The following is a 22,831-nucleotide window of genomic DNA, read 5'->3' as shown; positions in this document are numbered from 1 at the left end:
CCCATGAGCAGACCCAGAAAGCAGATTTTTTATAGGCGTTGAGTACCCAGATGGGCCATATTTTCATTGAAGGGGCAGTTGCCAGGGGAGGTTTGGATGCCTTGGTGCAGGTGCCTTAAGGTGCCCTGTGAGTTTTAACACTTTTTAAGGCCTAAGGGTCAGTGAGTGAGAGGTGAGGGCTGAGAAGGCCAAGAGACAGGAGGGAGTTTAATCCCTTTGAGGCCAGAGGGCCAGGGGGTCCATAATCTAGACTCTGGGGTTTAAGCCACAGTTGTGCAGCTGCTGCCTAGAAGCCAAGGCCAGAATGAGGGGGCATAGGGCCAAAGGTAGCAGCCAAAGTAAGCTAAGACCGAGAGGGCTGAGGTCTAGACACCCCTCCCACAGAAGCAGTTATTCCATCAAGGCATGGCAGGTGAGATGTTAGGTGGCAGTACAGAAGAGCAAGAGTTGGGGTCAGGCTGGCTGGCTGCTGGATGCCACTACTTCTGGGCATGTTATTCATGCCACAAGTGCCCTATTCATTTATCAACATGTAAGAAGGTTAATTGAGGTTGCCACTCAATAGCAGCTCAACTCTGTTCTAACAGCAGCAGAGCACAGCCCAACAGTGCGAAAGGAGCTGGGCCATGTCTTGATTTAAAAAGCCAGGCATTAACCCAGAGTAAAATGGTAGGGACAGATCCTTGTCCCCTTTCCCACACACACAACTGTTCAGCTAGCAATGAGCAGCTTAAATAGAAGGCTGTTTAATATCAGGAAGTTATTTTTCACACAGTGGGTGTGTCTACATGTGCTGTCACTGTGCATGATGAACTCTGGAGTTTATTGCTCCAGAATTAATTGCTCTCCAGCATGCTGTTTGAACATGCATCCGGGAACAACTAACTCTGGAGCAATAAGCCCATGGAGCCAGGGTACAGCAGCCCAGCCTGGGGCTGTTCTCCCTGGCTCAGCCTGCTGTGGAACGGCTTGCTGGGGCTTCAGTGGTGGGGGCTAGCCAGCAGGGAGCCTCTGCACTGAAACATCCTTGTGTCCCAGCTACCCCTTCCAGTGTCTACATGTGCAGTCATAGGCAGTAGAGACCGGGGCTAATGGGTCTTACCCCCTCCAAATGTGGGGCAGCAGGTAGGGATTCAGGAAAGCCTTGGCCACGGGCTCTGTGCAGTTGCTGCAGGGGTGAGGAGGGGCATGCACACAGCCAAGAACACAACCCCACGTGTGGATGACTGCCCAGCACTTGCAGGTATATCAGTCTATTCTGTGATGGGGAAGGGGCTTGAGGAATACTTGTGGTGTTGCATGGCTCCAGTGGCAGCAGGGCACAGAGCCCAGCCTGCAGCAGCAGCCTATTACCACCCTGTGCACAGATCTGGGGGTGGGAACACATACCCCCAGGCCTCCTCTGAGGTGCATGCAGTGGCAGGAGCGCCCCCCCCCCCCCCCCGCCCCTGGATATGCTACCTGGGCTCTGACCCTCCCATGACCCGCCCTGGACCCAGGGCCCCATTCACCCAGCCCCAGCCCCTGCCCCACTCCCTGCCCAACTGTGGGGGCCTCAAGCTGCACCCCCATGGCCCTTCCCTCTCGCTTTTCCCCTTCCCCACAGATTTACCTGCTGGGCAGGGGGAGAGGGGGAGTGTGTGCATGCACTTGGCCCCCCAAAATATTTTTTTCTCCCTCCCCCTATGCATGCAGTGCTGCAGAAGCTTTTGTAAGTACCATCCTGGTTGGAAGTAAATTTGTTTACTCCAGCCTTACAGAGGTGCATTATGTAGATGCTGAGACATTTACTGCACAGCTAATTAGTCAACTAAGTAATAAGCATCTCATGTAGACGCTCTCAGTGTGTAATTAACAGGTAACGTTCATTGCAATAACATGCTGTGGAGGCTGCTAATTTAGTCAGATTCAAAAGGGGATTAGAAAATTTAATGGAGGGATAGGTCTTTTGGTGAGTATTAAACATGGTAGGTGTGCAACGGCAAGATCAGGACTTCCAAGCCTCTGAATGCTGAAAGTTATAAGGTGAAGGGGACTGATCAGTCCGGACAGGTCCTGAATTCTTTCCCTAAGTGTCCACTCTTTACTTGATCTTGCCTACTTTGTACAGCCCCGTTCTGATCTCAGACCTCTGTTTCACAAGATGTCAAAATCCCAGTGTTGCTTTTGTGGATCACCTCAGAAATTTGACTCCTAGCTCCAGGTATTGTGCTTTCAAAATGTCACCTGTTTGCAGTGCTGTGTGACAGTTACTATCGTTCAGATTAACATGCACACCCTATGCTAAGCAGAGTCTGAACAAATCCTGCCTAATCCTGGTTCAGCCTTCAGAAGTGATTCAGGACTGAGTACAGAGGTCTGCACTCCCACAGTCCTCCTCTCCACGGTCCAAGGCTACATAGTCATGACTTGCACTGAAGTGTTAAGGTGCCAGCAGGCAGAAGGAAGGGTGGTAGGGTCTAAATATTTCCATTGAATGGGAGAGAGTAACTGCTGTCCAAACAGAGTTCATTTTGAACATAACAAGGTGTTTAAGAGTTGTGGATGGACCTTGGATTGTTTGAGGTCCAGATGCTCAGAGATCACAGGTGTATCTTGCTATTGATGACACAGAAGTCTAGTGTGGAGAACACTCTGTTGATATGCCCACTTTCTCTGCAACAGGCCTAAACATAGATTCCTCCTCTAATTCTATTCTACATTTTGTTACTAGGAGCTTCTCCTCTCTCCGTCCTAAACAGCTCACGGAGATGTGATTAGGCATCTAGAATAGGAACCAGCAAAAAAGGCATGTGGCTTTAGTCAAACAATTTGGCAGCCACATGGAGGGAAGCAAGGTTGAGGCTATAATAGCTATAGTTCTGGCGATAGCTGGGACAAGAGATAAGCCAGCCTGGCCCTACAATATCATGCAGGCCAGAGGGAGCAGTATGCTTTTAACTATAATAAAAGTAAAATAAAAGCCAGATGGGCCTCAACTGTAAAGTATCCAGAGTGCGTGCAAAACAGGATCAAAGCCAAACTGCCTGTGAGAGTTCTAATTTGGACAGGCTATTTGGAAACCTCAAAATGCACAGAACTGAAATAGTTTGTCCAAACTACACAAATCTGTGGGGGATCCCACATAGGCATGTAGCATGCAGGCTTCATGTGGCTTCCTCATAAGGGCAATCTAGTGGTTAGGGTTTTAGCTGAAGTCTTGAGAAAGCAAGGTTCAATCCTCTGCTATGCCACAGACTTACTGTGTGACATTAAGTTGGTCCTTTTAGTATCTGTGATGTCTCTCTCCCGGACAGTAAAATAGGAAGTGGTACTTCTTTACCTCATAGCTGTGTTGCTAGGATAACTAGAAGATTTTGGGGTCACCCAGATACTGTGGTAATGGGAGCTATGTAAGTCCCTTAGGTAGGTGTCTTATTTTCTAGCCCAGTGGTTCTCAAGCTTGTTAGACTTGAAGCACCCCTCAGAAAATACCAGTTCTTATTTTTTCACTTGTTTTCTGACTATAATAAAGCAATTATCTTATTGCAAAGAACGCAAGAAGGCTGCAACAAGCCATAATATTTTAAACCAAGAGATTTCAAATAGGAATGTATAGTTTTATCCTGTGAATTATGTTTGAACACCCAGCAGTGCTAATATTGTATGGCACTCCACAGCACCTTGGAAAGGATCTCAAAGAACATCAGGGTGCCATAGCACCTTACTTGGGAATAACTGTTCTAGTCAACTGAACTCATGATTGGGTCGGTCCTTTCTTGATGACTTCTACTTGGAATCCTCAGTGACATCTAGCTCTTACTGTAGTTAAAAAAAGGCTACCCGTAGGATTGTAGGAACATTTATATCCTCATTTCAGGATTAGAGAGACTGAGATGCTGGGAGGTAACGTACCTTCTCTTAGACCATGAAGCAAGTCAATGGTAACATGAAGTGTTGAACCTTGATCTCTTGTTGAATAACTCTGCTGAATTACGCAGCCCCTTACAGGGAATGTTTGGTGGCTTGCAAATCTCACCTGTAGTGAAAGAACCACTTTTCCTTCTAGTGTGTTTGCTGAAGGGATCGATGGTATTCCAAGAAGGCCTGTGCCACTTCAAAGTTTCATAAGCAGACAATCCCTGTCCTCAACACAGTTAGCTACAAGCCTGAAGCCACTTCTGACATTGTCCTTATTTTAAAATTTACACAAAATTCTGAAAAAATAAGTCAAATTGTCTTTGGCTAAACCTTCTGATCATACAGCCAATCAGGTAAAACAGGACTACTTCTTGTGACTTAAGCAACTAACCACAACCCTCTAACAGAGCAGGGAAAGGATAAATCTATAGATCTGTGCTTACCTGGATGATTAGCTGATATAAGGAGTACCCCCCCCCGCCTTAGCACATAAAGATCTACAACAGCATTGCTCAAAATGCTTGCTAATGTTGTTGTAATGCAATCTGAACATCATTTGGGCTTTTTATCAACTAGTGTCGGGCTTGAGGCTCTGGAAAGTGGAAAGGCATCACGCCCAGAGATCTGGAAGATCAGTGTTCTAAATTATTCTTCCTGATGACTTATGGATGAGCAGAATCAACTTGCAAGCAACAAGCAAGTCTTAAGGAGTTTGCTCAAACTCTGAATTAATAAAGCAATTCACAGGGACTCTTCCCCTGCACCCCAGCTCCTGTTAAGGCACCTGCAGTTGGCTCCACAAAAGGAGAAGAGGTAATATAATTTATAACACAACTTGAAGAAGTAATGCAGGTGTATTTTTGATTGTCAGTGCAGGAGATGGAAAAAGAGAGAACGCTACATTCCATCCCAAAACTTACTGAAAATGTGTGCAATAGAATAATTTTAAGAAGCATCATCCTTAGCAGAAACTTGTTGGGACTCTAGAAATGAATGAATATTTCAGAATTTAAGATGTCTCTAGTCTTGGGGAAGGGGGGATACTTCTTTCCATGTACCATTCTACTCCTCCTTGCCCTTCCCCTGGTCCCTGCTGTAGCAAGAAATCAATGGATATTATGCAACCTGACTCGGTTTTCTTAGTGCCCTTTTTCACTGAAGCAGATGAGATCCATGGTAATTTAAACCTTTGGCTGCAGATGCAGCAGGATAAAAACATATGGCACAATAATACGTGTCATAAATTCTGTGCCTGTTTCTATCACAGGTAGCATGCACACAGTGTATGCTGGTGAGGCAAGATGCGAAGGTTTTATTGGCATTCATTTGGGAAGACCTGTGGAATTTACTCATGGCCTCTCTGTTGATAGACAGTGTAGCTATCTTGAAGTCATGCCAATAAAACTTGCATACCACCAGCTTATATATGTGGATTACAGCAGGCCTACATTGAAGGCCAGTAACAGAGGCTACTCAGATGTATTGACTAGGTTATTGTAAAACACCTCCTCTCCCCTCCCATCCTAGCCCCTGTAGTAGGGAAAGAACTGAAGGTACTTCAGCCCACTATTTCAGAGGTGTGCATGTATCTAATTTGCATTTTGAGGATGTGGACCTATACCATGACCCTACTCCATGTGTACTTTGTACCATCAGGAACATCTGTTTGAATTTGGGGAAAAAACACATCATGGGAGCAGGGCCAGATTAATGCATAGGCAAAGTAGGCACATGCCCAGGGTCCTGAGCTGCAGGGGGGCTCTGGTCCTTCCCTATGCTGCAACAGTACCCCACCTCAGGTGGGCAGCTAGCAGGCCAGGGGCTGCCTCAGTTCAGAGGCAGCACCCAGCTCAATCCGACTCTTCCTGAGCCCGCCCATGTGTGAGTGTGGAGAGAGATATATATAGTAGGGGCCCATGAGTTTGTTTGTCTAGGGGCCACTAAAGGGTTCATCTGGTCCTACTTGGGAGTTGGGAACTTACCTCTTTTACTAGGAAACTCATTTATGAAGAAAGTGACAGCTAACCTGTAGGGAAAATCTTATCCTTGTATAGCAATGATCTCTAACATTTTTAAGTAGGAAATTACCTTTGGCATTTAAAAGCAACCCAACATCTACTGAGTGCCGCTGCCACCCCCACCACCCAGCAGGTAAGTCCATGAGGAGGGAAGAGGGGAGAAAATCAAGGCAGAGGGAGAAAAAATTATTTGGGGGCACACCTTCCCAGCAGGTAAGTCCTACCCGGCTGGGATCCACTCAACTTACCCCTGCTTCTGCCTCTGCGGCACTGTCCCTCACTGTGGGGGCCTTGATCTAGCCCCTGTCCCTTCCCTCCCTCAGAGACTGACCTACTGGGCTGGGGTACACATGTGCATGCACGTGAGTGCTCGGCCCCCCCACCGCAGCCTCGGATTGACTCCAACAGGCTCCGAGATCTACCAGTGACCACTGTTGTATAGCTTTGCTGATGAAACAAAATGCAGTGAAGTAAATTGGATTTGTTTGTTGATCTTGGAATGATCTAAGAAACACATCTTGTCTAAATTACACAACCTATACATTCAAATACATTGTCCACTGTACAAGCTGAAGTCAACAGCACAGTGTGTTTGTGTGAAAAAGAGTCAAAATTTGGCGGACCAAAAAAGGTGGGAGAACAGAAAAACTGTTGCAAAGCAGACTAGTGATCCATCTAGTTTGGTAGCCTGCCTCCCTTAGAAACTCTTAATGATGCTGCTTTAGATGAAGGGACCCGGACAGCTGTAAGATTATTTCCTTCAAGAAAAGTGTTTTCTAAACCAGTTATTAGGAAAGCTGCTGAAGACATAAAACCTTGAGCAATGGCTTGTTGAAGATAGATTTCTTATGAAGCCTGGCTTTGTTGGGTTTTTCTTTCTACTATTATTAACCCTTCTCTCAAGTAGAGAGAAGGTTTAGTGCTTTGGGAATTATGGATGCAACGGGAGTGAAGTACTAAGTATTATGATAAACAGCCCTGTGTGCGCACACACCCAGAGTTTTCAGTTCACAAACCAATAAAAACAAGCACATGTTCTGGGGTGAAAGGTTGTGGTGAGGCTGTGAGAATGCAGCCAGCTTAAATATGTAGTTCTCAAGCCAATCATTCCTGTATTTAGAGCTGTGGTCCCAACCTGTTGCTTCCTTTATGACTTTTGGCTACAGAAAACTGCTTTCTGGGGATATATTTCTTCAAGTTGGCAGGGAAAGTAAAGTTGGTCGCCAGAAACGCATTACTAGCCCAGTATTTTTTCTTTTTTATTTGTAGGCCAGCAAAGATTGGGGACTGCCAGCTTAATGCTATCTGCATTGTCCTCCCTCTCTCTAACCCTTTGGGTGTCTGGATGCCTCCTCTGCCAGCTCCCAGACCTTCCTAGCCTCAGGCAGCTGGAGAGATGCTGGCGTATCTCCCTTGGATAGCCCAGTCCTTTGCACAACAGCTGTGGGCGTCTCAGGGAGTTTTCAAAGGGGGCGTGATTTGACTCAACACACTGGGAGGGGAAGGGGGGTTCCTACTGCTCCTTTTGTGCCCGAGCCCCTCTTTCTCCTATGTGGCTGTGTGTGCTACAGCACAGGACTCTGTGTGTGTGCATGTGATGCAGCACAGGAATGTGTGTATGAGTGTGTGCTACAGTCTGTGTGTGAGTGTGTTACAGCACAGGACTCGCTGCGCTGCAGGACCCCTCTTACCGTTGCACTTGCCCCCTCAGCTTCGCCAGCACCAAACCTCCCCCCGCCGTTACACATCCTTGTGCGTCCCCCCCGCGGCCGCTGCGCCGAGTCCCTCATGCCCCACCCGGCCCCGCGGCTGCAGCCCCGGGCCGGGACGCGGCGCAGGCGCCCTGCCCCGCGGGGGAGCGGCGGCCGGACCGGGCCGGGCAGTGCAGCCCGCGGCGGCGGACACAAAGCCCCGGCGGCTCCTCCCTCCTCGCCGCCTTGTGCCGCGCCGCGCCGCGCCGGGAGGGAGGTAAGGGGCAGCCGGGCTGGGGCGGATGGGAAGGATCCCCGGCGCTGGGGGTTGCTCTGGCCGCTCCCCTAGGGTCCCCCTGAGGCTGCTCCGTGCCGTGGGCGCTGCTCCGGATCGGACCCCGGGGCTTGGGGCTGCGGGCGGGGAGGACAAGGTGAGGGGGTTGGGGAACACGCACACGTACACGCACGCAGCCTTTTGGCTGGCTCCTGCAGCCCCTGTGGCTGGTGCCGGGGCCACGTTCCCGCCCCTTCGTCTGCCTGAATGTGGCACTTGCTGCCTGCCCCCGGCACTGGTGGGCTGTGTGGTAGGTTGTGCTCTGGGGGGGGAGGCGGTTGTCCAGCCTGTGGCCTCATGGGCTGTCAGTCCCACTTGGGGGGAGGGGGTACGTCTTTGCAGGCTGCAGCAGTTCAAATAATAAGCAAAGAACTGTGGGTGGGGGCAGGGTTGTTTGTTTGTTTGTTTTTTATAGGCACAGGCAGTTGACTAGCTGGGGCTGCTCTGCCAGGTTAGCCAGGTGTTACTGTCCACAATCATAGCCGGTTCCCCAAGAAGCAGGGAGGGCAGAGAGGTCCCTGCTTTTAAAGGAAGTGCTACCACAGGGCATAGGTAGATCTGGGATTGTGGAAGGGGAGGGTGCAGAGGGTCCTCTTGCAGAAGACACCACCTATTTTTCTCCAGGGGAAAAAAGAAACTTCAGCTTTATGCATATGCTTGGGGGCCCTGGGTGGGGTGATGCTGTTGGAGATGGAAGCGAAACCAAAGAGAATTTAATTGGAATGACTTACAAACCAGGCTGTAAAGCAGGATATGTGTGCCCAGGAGCAGCCAACAGAACAGCATAGCAGGAGGAAGGGTGGCTTGACTGGTAGAACATCAAGACCATTAAGAACAAGAGAGGGTGGTTAACACCCCTGTGGGATGAAGAGTTAAGGAGGGATGAGGTAGATGAGAATGAGCCATGAAGTCCAGTGACTCCCTCAGCACTGCCTGGCTGGAAATGCTGCTGCCAGGCAGTTGGCTTTAAACTTTGGGTGGAGCAGGGATCAAAGGGGGGTGCAACTGCACCCCTCCCTCCACCCAGTCCACCCCTGCAGACAGTTCAGTAGCTGGGGCTTTTACTGCCAGATTAGCTTGTTACTGTCAGGTTGGCCCAGGAGTGGGCAGTTGGGCTTGTGGGCCGCATCAGGATTTTAGGGAGCTGTCCAGGCTGGATCTGCACCCCCCACTCTGCAACAGCTCACCAAACCTCCCTGTATGGGATGGGGCCATGGGTGGGTGGGGAGCTGGCATAGGTGCAGGCAGGTGACAGCTTCAGCAGGGCTGCCACCAGCACCACCTCTGGGCTACCCTTCTACCCTGAGGAAGGGTTGGAGCTGCTGCCCAGTTTTGGCAGCAGTAGCACAGACATGGAGGTGGCAGTAGTGGCTGGGCAGAAGCTGCTGCTGGGTGGTGGGAAAACGTGGGACCTGGCAATGGCCATGGCCACCTCCCCCTCTCTGCTGCCAGGACCCTCTTGCTGTGGCTGCCAGGAGCCCATGCCAGGGCTCTCCTCCCTGCTACTGCTGTCTCTGTGCTGCCTTAGGTCCCCGTGCCTGGTGGGGAGAAGACTGCAGGGCAGGCCTGGCATGGGCTCTGGGTGGTTGCAACAAGAAGGTCCCAGCAGTGGCAAGGAGGAGGTGGTTGTGCCTTTTACCTGGCCTGCTTTTTCCTGGGGTCCAGGAGCAGCTTCTGCTCAGCTCTGGGTTGTGCATGCAGCCCTGAGCCGGCCTGCCCCATGCTGGGGTTGGTGTCCCTACAGTGCCTGTTCCAGACCTGCCGGCCCTGACCATGATGAGCAGTGACGGTGGTGGCTGGGCAGACCCTGCTGCTGGGCACAGGAAAAAGGTGGGACCTGGCAGTGGGTGCAGTTGCCTCCCCCTTGCCGCTGCTAGACCCTTTTTGCTGCTGCTTCCCGCTACCTTGTGACTTCTCTCTGCCTCTGCCACCACTGGGCCACCCCAGGCCCCTGTACTGGTGGGGAGAAACCGCAGGGCAGCCCTGGTGCAGCTCTGGGACACAGCAGTGAGAAGGGCCCAACAGCAGTGGAATTGCCACCAGAATCCACTTTTTTCCTGCACCCAGCAGCAGCTTTTGCCCAGCCGCTCATTGCGGCTGGTGGATCTGGAGCAGGCGCTTCAGGGACCCGCACCTCTTGTATGGGGAGGCCGGGTTTCTGCACTCAGTCCAGGGCTCAGGCCCTGCCTGCGTGGGCCCTAACTGGTCTCCATGGGGCTGAGGCTGGTGGTGGCAGCAGCCAGAAGAAGCTACTACCACCAGGATCACTGGGGAATAGAGTCCAGTTGTGGAGCCACCCCAGCCTCACTGCGTTCCTGGGGATGGCGGGATACAGCATGGGCCAGAAGGTGTCTGGTCCAGGTGGGACCAGAGGACCTGCTGTGGGCCAGTTGAAGTCCCTCCATGGGCCAGATATATGGCCCACAGGTCGTATTTTACCCACCCCTGGGTTAGCCCCTTTCATTAAAGGGAGTGGGGATTCCTTACTTTCTAAGGAAGTGATACCACAGGCATCACTCCTGTATAGTCGCTCTTAAATTAGTCCTCTGTACCTTGTTACTTTTCTATGATATTTATACCTCCATGCTATCTGGCCTGGGTTAGGTGTGACTTCTGTTTTCCTGTTGAGTTCTGTTTATTTTACTGTTGCTTTATCTTTCCAACTTATACTGGCCCCTTTTGTGTTTCACCCATCTCTTTTCATTGTCTGTTGGGACCCGTTTGAGGCAGAAGATTGTCTTTTTTGTTACCTGTTAGGACAGTGCCTGGAATGGTGAGGACCTGATGCTTTAGTACAGTCACCATAACACAGCTAACATATAACAACAATAATAATAATGATGATAATAGTAACAACAACAACAGTAATAACTGCAGATGAATGAATGTTACACATTTTTGTCAGAACAGCTTTGTTTGTCAGGAATGTGGTGAGGAATGAACTTTGACAGACATAGCTGTGCTAGCCAAGGATCCCAGTGTGGGCGCAGTTAGTCTGGCAAATCAGCACTTCTGCTGTTACAACTTACCTTGTGGGATGGGGAGAAGGTGACAGGGAAAGTACAGGGAGCTAGAACAAGTTATATGGGCACAAGCCCTGTTTTGTCTGTTTAAGTTGCATTTGTACTAGGAAAGTTTTGCTATACCTGTATAGTTATACCTGCCAAGCACTCCAAATGTAGACCTGGCATAAGAAAAAGCCACCAACTTCTGGAGCTTATGAGCTGCTTGAAAGGGGTGGATCTTATATTTTATTCTTTAAAAAGTAGCTTTTAATGAGAGTCATTTGAATGTTCTGTGATTCTATGGGCAGTAAGACCTCTATGAGCTATAGATGTCTGTTCATCACATATCTAAACAAAAAAAATGGGCCGTATTTCTGAAGGTATTGAGGCATTGATGTAGAGTTCATCGCTTTTAATTGGTCAGTATTAAACACTGTGCAATGTGTTTGATATTGCTAACAATGCTTTATCTTGTATATTATTTACCAGGATTACCATACAGTGGGGAAGAAATTAAAATTGGCTTCTCACGTAATGTAGAAAACAACTTCATTAAATACAGCTTTCCAGGAATCTATTCTTCAAATGGGTTGGGGTGCTGTGGGTGCTAAGGCATATCTAATTGGTAGTCCAGAGGTTGCATGTTCAAAGCCAGAGCCAAAGTGTTCACAGTGTGGTTGTGTCAGATTCCAAGGATTCTGCTAAGTGCTTTATCACAAGGACATGAGAAGGAATGAAAGGTTTCTCAAATATTCTGTGTTGATAGCTTGCAGTGCTTTCCTTTGATTTCTGGAATCTGTTGGCCAACTTATTAACATGTAATAAAGATTAATCACGATGTTGTGGATAGAGTTGGTCAAAAAATATTTTTCCTTCAAATATTCCAGGAAAAATTTCTGAAACCCAAAACCAGAAAACTGTTTTATGGTTTAATTTTTTTTTTAAATTAAAAACAAATAAAACAACCATTTCTTTTGAAATCAGGCACTATATATATTTTAGGGGGAAAAAAGAATCAGTTTCAGCTTTTCATTGGCATCCTGGAAAACTTCAGGCAAAATGAAATGTTTCCATGAAAATGTTAGTTTTGCTAGAAAAAACACTTTTTGTTTGAAATGATATTTTCCAGGAAACAAATTGCAGTCAGCTCTTGTGTGATAACTGTGGAAGAAATTAGCTGATTTCTTCAACTAAATATCTACCTTCTTCCTTTGGCTTAGAGGTGTCAGACATACTGTCTGGCCCACAGGGCGGATCCAGTCCGTGGAGCCATATGATCCAGATCCAGGTGGCTGTGGCCGTGTGCACTGCAGCATGCGTAGACTGGACTTGGTGTCATGGGCTGTGCCAGAACTAGCATGCAGGGCAGGTCATCACATGCAGTTTACTCCCCATGCCAGCCTCCTGTGTTGAGTGCAGTGTACATGGCCAGTCCAGCCCCAGGCACTATGTGCAGTGCACACTGGCTTTTGGGCTTGCTCTGGAGATGGCGTGCAGGGCTTGCACAAGGCACATGCTGACTGTGACATACAAGCTGGACCTGGTAATGCAGGTGGCACAATGGAGTTTGGAATTTGGGCTGCATGCAGTGCCCCTGCCCAAACTCCTGTGCAGTATGAGCCCCAGGCCATCCCATGTGCTGTCTGCACAGTGTGTCCCAGGGCCAGTACATGCTTTTTTAACTGGACCTGGTGCTGTGGGTGCTGCACAGAGGGTCAGTCCACAGCCTGGCCTGGCACCCTCATTTGGCATACAGGGCTGGACAAGTTTGACACCTCTGTTTTAAGGTGCTTCTGTATCTCCTGTGTGCACTACAACTTTCTTTAACCAACCATCAGGCCAGGTCATGGCCATGGTCTTTCAGGATGGGAGAGCTGAGCTGCATCACTTCTGGTGTTTGCATTCAACTGACTGGTTCTTCCTTCTCTGGGGTTTAAAAATGATTTTTTGCAGCATTCTTCATGCCTGCTGACCCAGACAGTAAGACTGGAAATGGGACTCCAGTGTGGGTGGAAAATATCACTGACAAGTCTACGGGTCAAAACCCACTTATGGCATGGAGCCAGAAAACTAGCAGTAAAATAACTGTACAAAATAAGGGAAAGTTGTATTGGCAGAGTAGAATAAATGCCAAAATCTCAGCAAAGAACACCAGAAGTTCTATATCGATTCCATCTTTTAATCTGGGTATTGATGAACTGGTTAGAAAACTCCTACTGGAATAAGGCCCCTTAGACACTGTACAAATAAGTAGGGAGGACTTAGTCCTTGTCCTCTGTAATGTAAGATAAAACCCTAAGTTATTATTTAAGTTGGTTGGCTTTGGTTTTTTTTTTTAACTTTTAACTACTTTGACCCCTAATCTAGTAAACAACATGGTGACTGAATGCTTCACAAAGGAGTATGTAGCTTATCACAAAACATGACTGTCACTGTAGCAATTCCAGGAAAACTGTGGAATGTTCTCTCTTAGATATAACATGGCTCTGACGTAGTTGTGATGCATACTGTATTTCATTTCCCTCCTACTATAAGGAATCAGTAGTTCACTATCCAGAATGATTTTGAACTCAGTCCTCTTTTAATTGCACATTATAAAGCAGTTATCAGAATTACCAGTAATTTACACCATTATTAAAACCATTGCAGTAGCAAGGTAAAGGCCTTTTCCAAAGTATGTTAGTCAGTTGGAGCCTTTCTATTGATTTCGAGCAGCTGTGGACTAGGATGTAAATGGGTACTTGGAATGAATTACCATCTTGCCTCCTGGTGTCATTCTTGACTTGGGGAACCTGGCCACTGCGCTCATCTATGCAAGATTTTTCGGTATGCAAAAGCCTTGTGTCAAATCTCAAGGTTTGACCTTTATTTTCATTTATTTAATTTCATTTTTATTTATTTGACCTTTTATTTAAACGCCAACAATGTTTCTAACCTTTAATAAGAAATGCATAAAATATTTTAAGTGGTTGACAAAAAATAGGCATTTGAAAGTCATTTATTATTAATTGGTAGTGCATATTTGGTTGGGGGGAAGGAAATATAAGTATTTGGCACAGTGCAGGCAATTATCATGTGTTAATGAAATGCATATTGATACAAAGTAAACTTATACAAGATTTGATGAATATGGGGTGTTTGATAAGGAGTTACTTACTGTCCAATAGATATCTTTGAGGTTGGTGTACTCAAAATTAGTGCACCTGTATGCTTGCAGGTGGCAGGTGATGAGATGCTTAGCAAGAAATAGTGCACTTACATGTGATTGAGTCCATGCTAAACAAGACTGTTTTTATATCCTGTTCTTACCCTGAGTCTTACTAGCATTTATGAAAGTTTGACTTGTGAATACTCGCTGGCATTTCTGTTTATCAGAGCTTGCTACAGACCTAGAGAGCTGAATCATAGTGTGAATGAATTCTGCCCCTCCTACACAGAAGCCTGAGTAATCAAGTTTCATGCAGGACACTGGGAGGGGCACTGATTTCTCTTCTTGATTCTGCAAGCAGTCTGTGTTTGAGCACGAGTCTAACCTGTAAGTTTAGAACAGTGGCTGCTTGCTCTATGCTCCTTGCCACTATCTGAAATGTTTCAGATGGTGTGACCGTTTTTCAGGCTGACCCCCATACCTCCCATTGCAGCCTGTTTTGGGTTGGTATAGATAAGGATCCCTTTAAGATGAACAGAAGATGCAGATAAACTTCCCCCCGCCCTTCTCCCCTACATAGCTTTTGCATCATTACCACAACAATGAAATGGGGTGGAGGGCCTGGTCCATGTTATGGGTGAGTCTTGCTGTATGTTAGTTTATTCTTAAAAGCTACTTTTGCTCCAAATGTGAGAGTATCAGTATAACACTAGGCACCAAAGGTTGTAATGTGTTCAACCATTGTGAACTCTAAGCCCATTCACAGCAGTTCTAGACAAAACAGTGGTTAAAATACAGGCTACCTGTCTATTCTAAGTCTTCTACCATTTGTCTGTCTTTTGAGCTAAATCAAGGAGAATACGGTAGTAGGAAGGATTTGGGGGGGGGACCCTAGTATAGACAAGGTGCTGGTCACTACCATTTAATCAGTGATCTATCAACCATGGTGTGGTGAGATCATTTTAAGGGTTCTGCAGGGATACTTTAGCATGGTTAGGTAGGCCACTACCTACCTATGATTTATTTGCCACATAAACCCAGAGATTTAAAAATAGACCACAACAGACCAGAATGTTTTTGACACTGAGTTTTTTGCAACAGAAAGACTGTACCAGTGTGTTTCTGTAGTCGAAAAACAGGTGAAAGCTAAGAGCTGGCATCTTCTGAGGGGTGCTTTGAATCTAAAAAGATTAAGAACCACTTCATTAAATGCTGTAGTTCCATAAAGACATGAATCAGGAATGGAAACAAAAGCCAAAAAGAATGCAGAACATCTCAAGATAGTTTTCAGAGCTCATGATATTCAGGCTACCAATCATAGAAAAGAGGACCTTGATTAGCTCAAGAGCCTAGGGGGTTGATTCAGCTGTTGCTTATACCAGTTTTACACCTGCTACTCCTAAAATCAGCGTCAGTTGAAACTGAATCATGTTCAAGTAATTGATCTTATCTCCAAATTGCTCCTTCCTCATTGTACTTTGTTTTGCATACAAGTAAAAAGTATATACGTTATTCAACGTTCTTGCACTGAGCAGATGCTATACTTTTAAATACAATTGAACTTTCATTTCACAAAGAGAGTCCCTGAAACTGTATACTCATTTAACAGGTGATACATTTCAAAAGGGTTTATGTTAAAAAAAAAAAAAAAAAAAAAGACTTAGCAATTAATTCTCTCAGTCTTATTTTTATAAGACTTTTTTATGATATTGCCAGTTATCAAATCATCCTAGGAAAAAGCCAGGGATATTTTTGTATACCGGTTGTTTAAAAATTGCCTAATCAAATACCAGCATATGGGACACATTGCCACATTTCTGATAGCCTGGTCTGCTGGACTTTTAAGTTTGCTTTGATCTTTGTAGCAGAGTGCAGTTTTTCTGGGGGGTTTTAAATGGTGCAGTGTTGTAACATGATCTAGGTGTCCTCATGCTGTTTGAAACCCAGTCCTTGTAACCTTTTACTTTCCATGAGGAATGCTAAACCAAAGCCCGTGGGTCTGGATTTTATCAGCCAGATAAATTTGTTCACTGTAAATTTTTCAAAACAAGCTGGTTCCATACAGGAGAGACGTTCTCTTGTGTTTGCTTTGAGATTGGTAGAGAGAAATATATGTGCATTAAATTTCAAAGATGAAGACTTCTCCATCTTACTGTATTTGCTCTATTCTAAGATAAGGAGTTTTTCCCAATTGAATGTGTTTGTGTGTGTGGGGGGGGGAAGCCCCTCATCTTAGAATCCTGTACAAGGGCAGTGGGGAGGAGAAGGGGAGGCAGGCAGGCAGCTCCTGTGGCTCAAGCTCCAACCCTTTACCTGGGGCACAGCTGCTGCCTGCCCCCTCCTCCCCACCCCCCAATCTCCCTTCTTCAGCCTTGCCCCTCCCATTTCCCCCCTCCTCCATGCAGCCTCTGTTCCTCTGCCTGCTCCTCCGTCGGTCCTTACCTTTGTTCTGCATTGGCAGGCTCCATGCATGCTGCAGCCTGAGGCCCTGAGCATGGTTGTTATAGGGGCTGGGCTGGAGTCATGCTCAGTACCCTGGGCTAGAACAGGGACAGAGCCTGTTAGTCTGCATGGGTATGGTGGGAGGCAAGGGGGAAACAGAGGCTGTGGGGGGAAGGGGAAAAAGGGGATCAGAGGCTGGGAGGGAAGGAAAGGAAGAGGAGCGGGAGGAGGAGGGGGCCAAGGTTGCCAGGGGAGGAAGGCAGGGCACAGAGGTAGCAGGGGAGCAGTGACAAACAGGGGTCAAGCTTGAACTCCCCACCTGCTCCTCCACTTCCTGCTCCCCTGCAGTGGTGGTGGTGGGGACATGAATTAAAGATGGTCTTCCAATAATTAGATTCTATACATGAAAATGTATTTAAAAAAAATTACAATTTTTCCATGTGTAGAATCTAATTATTGGAGGGTCATCTTAAATCTGAGTAAAAATGGTAATTCTGTTTACAATCAGTATTCTCAGAAGCTGGATCAGCAGTGCACCTAAATCCTCTGATAGATGGAGCCTTTACTGAGATTTTGTCCTTAAGCAGAAGGTGAGTTTGGCACACCTGGTCTAAAGGACACATGGGAGCCATGGGGCTCTGTGGGTTGAATCCAGCCTGGGTTATGTCAGCAGCAGCTCTGACTCTGACTTGGGGCAGGCAGTGGCATCTTGAACATGGGGCATGTGACACAGCTTCAGCTCGCACTGTGTGCCCTATGCCAGAGCTGAAGCTGCTGCTGCTGTCTCATGCCCTGAGGTGTGGTCTTGCATGGGGAATGCAGCAGCCCCAGAGTGAAGCAGTGATGGGGCCAGCGGCCAAGGAGCTGGGGCTGCAGCAGTGGCAACAGGCAAAGCAACCAGAGGGCAACTGGGGCTGTATCAGCCCTTGTGTCACTGATTGGCATGTCCACCTGGGCCCCAGGTCCCTAGATTTTGCAGCAGGACATGCAGCCATGCCCCCCACCAACTTCTGTGCCTTGTTGGTAGCCCAGTGGTCCAGATTGAGCAGTTCCATAGCCCACGTTCAGCCTGCAGTCCATATCTTTGATACCCTGATGTAGACTGTAGTAGAACTAGAGGCCTCAACTGTGTTGGGACCTAATTGTTTGGGGTGCTGTACAAACACAATATATACACATCTTTCACTGTCCTATGGCTTCCTAAAAACAAAGCACAACAGGTAGAGGTGATCTCTGGATAAGAGAGAGGACAAGGTAGCAGTAATGGAAGAGGACTTAATCTACTTAATCCTTTATAGTTTGTCCTTCGTGGGCAAAGACAACCGCATCTAGGAGAGGGAGGCGGAAGGGGAGAAGAGAAATAGAAGGAAACAGAAAAGGAGGAAAAAAGAAAAAAGGAGAAGAGTGAGAAAGGAAAGAGAAAGAAGTGCGGTGGAGGCTAGGTCATGTGGGTATGTAGGTGACTTGTAAGCCTGATTTTTGCGTTGAACGATCAGATTGGGTACGAGGGGTTTTAGTTTTCCTGGCCATGCTTTTCTTTGTTGCTTTTGCCATACATTGCTGTCTGAAGGCCAGTGCTCCATTCTGGATTGATGACTTTCAGGATGGATGGTTGCGAGCAATTCACTCCCACAACTCCAGGTTGATGCTGAAACTCTTTAGGGACACCGTAAGAGTGTCCTTGTGCTGCGAGAGTGTACTTTACTTCATTTGACAGTTTGCCGTAAAAGATATTCTTTGGCGGGTGGGTGCTGGCCATTCTTGAAAGCTGCCCGGCTCATCTTAGCTGTGCCAGTTTCAGTAAAGTGTGAATAGTGGGAAGAACTGACCTTTCAAGCACCTATGTGTCTGGAATCTTGTCCTGCCACTTGATCTTTAGTATCTTATAACACAGGAAGTATTTGAAATTCCCTGCAAAAGTAGATTTTAGGAGCTTGTGTACTTGTATTCAGTTTCCAAAATGCAAATGTCCAGTTTTGACCTTGGGAAGTTATCTTCTTCTAGTGTTCTGAAGGTCTGACCTGAACTACTTACATGGCTTTGTAAGTTGTTTAAATGCTGAGGGCAGATCCTTAGCTGTAAATCAGTACAGCTCCACAGATAGTAATGGAGCTGTGTACGTTGACAGCCTCTGAGGATGTTAACAATCCCTACCCAACTTCCATTGCATCCATTTAGAGACTGAGCCTGTTTAATTTTTAGAGCCATTCCTCAAAACAAAGCTGTTGTTGCTCCCCTCTGCACCATCCCCAGAATGTGAATGTCTTTCTTTTGGCTCAGTGCCCAAGACCAAGCGCAGTGCTCTTCATGTGGACGCATGAGTGCCTTGAAAGGAAGAATTATCATTCCAGACTTGTAAGTGATTCTCCTTTTTCTGCAGTGTAAATGATTCCCTTTATTTTTTTCTGAACACAGAAGCCCTACTTTTAAATCATTAACTCTGAGGCTCTTTTGCTCTGTGTTAGAATCAAAACCCGTTTCGACTTGAAAATAACCTGTAGCCTTAATAGTTTTTGCAACACGCATGATTAGCATTCTAGTTGCCGACGTTCCCTTACTTTGCTTAACTCCCAGCAGGACGCTTAAAGTTGTCTTTCTGCTAAACTCTTGCCTAGTTTGTTCTGTTAATAGGTTACTGTTGGTACATATGCCATAAAAGATATTTAAGTATTCAGTTAAGGGAAGTTATCAAAATACTGCAACCACATATTATCTAGGCTTAAAATGGCAGACTTCAGCTGCACACTTATGAGGATGAATATACATAGAAAGGCACAGAATGTTATGTGTAGACACCCTGTTGCTGCTCTGATTTCTACCGGGAGATGAATCGGCCTTTGGCTGTCTCGGAACCACAGAGCCTCAAGGACGGCACGATGCAGAGTACAGTGGGGCAGTTGAGTTGATGCAGCCTTGACCCAGACAGTCAGCTCAGCTGAGTCAGCAAGAGGGTGTGGGGTGTACTGTGTAATTCACTCATTCTTATTGTCCATCTGCATAAAGTAGAAGTTAAATGGACAGGCCCATATGGAATAAAAGACAGTTTTGGCTGAGTGCCAGTTCAGTGTCTTGCCTGCTTCTGGGCCACTTCAATTATATGCTGTCCTTCAGCTCAGGATTCATGACAACTCAATAGTGGTGCTGTGTATTAGTTTTCACTCTCTCATAATTAAGGGCTTGACGTATGTAGTTCTATCAACATTAATGTAACTAATAACATGTCACTGGTGACCGATTTAAGCAAAGGAGGTTACAGTTTGGGCATAATTTATCTGTGGAAAAATAACACCTAATTTACCACCGTGAACACCACCACTGTCCTTGTCTTCTGGCTGTAGCCTTAGCATGTTTCTGAACCTTGGCTTATTTGGACAATAATTTCATGGTAAAATGTTCAGATGTTGGCTACCATGGATGCAGACATCGTAAATTGTTATAATAGACTATTTTAGCAATGGTTGGGGATTAAAAATAAGAACTGTTTTGCAGTGTTCAAAACAGTTGATGCAAGATGGAAAAAACACTATAATTTTAAAGGTTTAAATAGCTACTAAGAAAGAAGCCAACATTCTTAGAATATGTTCACTTAAGGGCCACACCTGCTTGGCTGGGCTGCCTGGGAAACCCCGGGGTCTCTATATTACTTAATATTTGTCTGCCCAAGTGCCAGATCATGTGTGCTACTTTTGTACATGGTTTATGTTAGGGGCTTGAGAAAAATGCAGCTGGTTTTGGAATTTGATCTAAAGCTTACCATTTAAAGTGAGTTTCAGTTTTGGAATGTGTATCTTAGAACCAAAAATTTACATTTCTGTGATTCTGATGAGTGTTTATATACTCATTTTATATTAGTAGTTTACAACAGTCAATCCAGTTGAGAGATTAAGCAGTTTACTACAGCTGTGGGCAAATGTTGTTTAGCATGCTCAGTAGAAACTGGGAGTTGTTGAAGTCTTTGTAGGTTGGTTATAAAAGCTGAAATATCAGACATAGGTTTTAGCATGAAAGAGGCCTGTAAATTCATGAAGGGTATACATACAGTGAATAGGGAACTGTTGATTTAGAAAATCCTGAAATACAAGACCTAAGGGGCATCCACTGAAATTATCAGAAGGCAGGTTTAAAGCAAGTACTTTTCTTTTTTTGTACAGTGCATAGTTAACTTTTGGAACTTAGAAAATTGTAGAAATTTCAAAAGAAAATTAGACTGATTCATGGCAGACATGGAGAGTATTGGCTCTGTGGATGCAGGAAGAGCAGTGACTATGATATACCTTGACTTTAGCAAGGCTTTTGATATAAACTCACAGCATTCTTGCAAGCAAACTAAGGAAGTACGGGTTGGATGAATGGACTGTAAGGTGACTAGAAAACTGGCTGGATTGTTGGGCTCCAAGGGTATTAATCTATGGCTCAGTGCCTAGTTGGAAGCCAGTATCAAGTGGAAGTCCCAGGGGTCAGTCTTGGGGCTGGTTTTATTCAGTATCTTCATCAGTGACCTGGAAGATGGGATGGAGTGCACTCTCACCAGGTTTGTGGATGACATCAAACTGGCTGGAGTAGTAGATACATTGGAAGGTAGGGCTAGGATTCCAAGAGACTTAGACAAATTGGAGGATTGAACAAAAAGAAATTTCATGAAGTTCACTAAGGACAAGTACAAAGTCCTGCACGTAGGACAGAAGAATCCCATGCACTGCTACAGCTTGGAGACTGATTGCTGACTGCTGTGTGATTACTGCTTGGGCCTGACAGAAGCCCTAGTAAAGGGACTGAGTCAGCCCAGGGCCTTAATATAAGAGTAAGAATCAGCGTTCTCTAAAATCTAAATACTTATGCATGAATTAAAGAGTTGCCATTCTGTAGCGTCTGTTGAGACTATGCAAGGATTTAAGGATCAGGTAATAGAGTCTTTCTTACCAATGGCACACTTTCTAGACAGCTTAATATTTTTTAAGTAGAGAGTCCCTTAAAAAAAGTAATTAATGCCTGATTATAAAATTAGAGGACAAACACTGAAAAACCAGGACCCTCTACATTCAGATTAAAAGGATGTTCAAACATCTGCCAAGCTATACTTAAATGTTCTTCAGATGGTCTTGGAGATGACTTTTTATTGTTGCTCATACTTCTATCCAGTACATTTTTCTCTGTGAATTACAGCCATTGGAATTCTTGGGTTAGATGGTAGTACTAAGAATGAAGATGCAGCATCTCTCGAACAGTAAACTTTCCTTAAGCTAATTCAAGTTTTTCCCATAATTATTCCATCAAATTTTGCAGTTTGAATTTCACATGGATGGAAGTGGATAACACATTGAGTTAGGCAGGAATTAGTATCAGTACTGTGTTTCTTTTATTGAGGCTTTTTCCAGGACATACAAACTGCCAAAATAAATATTATTTTATTGGATTTCAGATCCATTGTAATGTCCAAAAGAAAAGCATTATTGCATCCATTTATATTTCAGAAATTGTTCCACACATGTTAGCTATCATTTATAGTGTATTTCCCATATGGTTTACAGTGGTTTTGGAAGCCAGCGAAGTGTCTTGGCTCTACTTCACATGTCTTGTTCATGGCTAAAGGTAGCATAATAATATATATGCACATTCTTTTTCTAGACAGAACAGGCATGTCCTAATTTACCATCTTCCTTTCATTGGCAGTCTTAAAGTTGCCATGTGTTGCAGTGCTGACTTGAGGATGGCAATGGTTAGCATAATGGAGAATGATTAGCATAGTGGAGAAATAAAAACAAAAAACACCCAAAAAACAAAAAAACCCAAACAGCAAGCCCAAATGTTAAGATTTTTCTTAAATTAAAGACTTTATTTTGTTTCAGCTTGCTTTTGAGGTCAGACAAGGCACACAGATATTCTGCCAAGTTCATGGATTTTCCATGTGTGTTTTTTATAACATATTTTGTATTGCCGATCCCTGCTTGTAAGTTATTTTATTGGTGGTTTAAGGAACGATAACACAGTGGCAGTTTGCTTTTTCTCTAACAGCTATAGGCTATAGCTATTAAAACCACAGATTTATTATAAGCGGATGATGCACTTTGCGGAGTTTTATGAGTGGGAGTAGACATGTTTACTGTCTCAAACCATGGAAAAGTTTGGAGTTTTTGAATATGCCATTAACATTTTTAATTGCAGGCTGCCGTGCAGAAGGCTTATATGTACACACTATTTATTTGCCTTCAAGAGATTTCATAACACTTTCATACATCACCTTTTTCTTCCCAAAGAGTAGTAGACCTTTGGACAATTGTTATAACTCCACCTAC

The 22,831-nt window shown here is 45.6% G+C and overlaps 1 protein-coding gene across 2 annotated transcripts in view; it reads left to right on the top strand.

Annotated features, from left to right (window-relative positions):
• The first annotated feature begins 7,682 nt into the window (after window positions 1–7,682).
• Window positions 7,683–22,831, top strand: part of RIN2 (Ras and Rab interactor 2) — a 156,233-nt gene continuing 141,084 nt past the window's right edge. Inside the window, exon 1 of one of the 2 annotated variants that reach the window (XM_090052047.1) lies at window positions 7,683–7,886. In XM_090052047.1, coding sequence (XP_089908173.1) covers window positions 7,707–7,886 — 180 coding nt within the window. In that variant the 5' untranslated portion in view covers window positions 7,683–7,706. Of the gene's footprint in view, window positions 7,887–18,874; window positions 18,894–22,831 lie in introns of those variants that run through there. The other variant, XM_090052037.1, reaches the window with a different exon arrangement.

Source organism: Crocodylus siamensis, chromosome 1, assembly GCF_052110815.1.
Source record: "Crocodylus siamensis isolate JL-2025a chromosome 1, ASM5211081v1, whole genome shotgun sequence".
Taxonomy (NCBI): Eukaryota; Metazoa; Chordata; order Crocodylia; family Crocodylidae; genus Crocodylus; species Crocodylus siamensis.
Note: the sequence above shows the minus strand (reverse complement) of the source record. Positions and strands in the feature narration are given on the sequence as shown.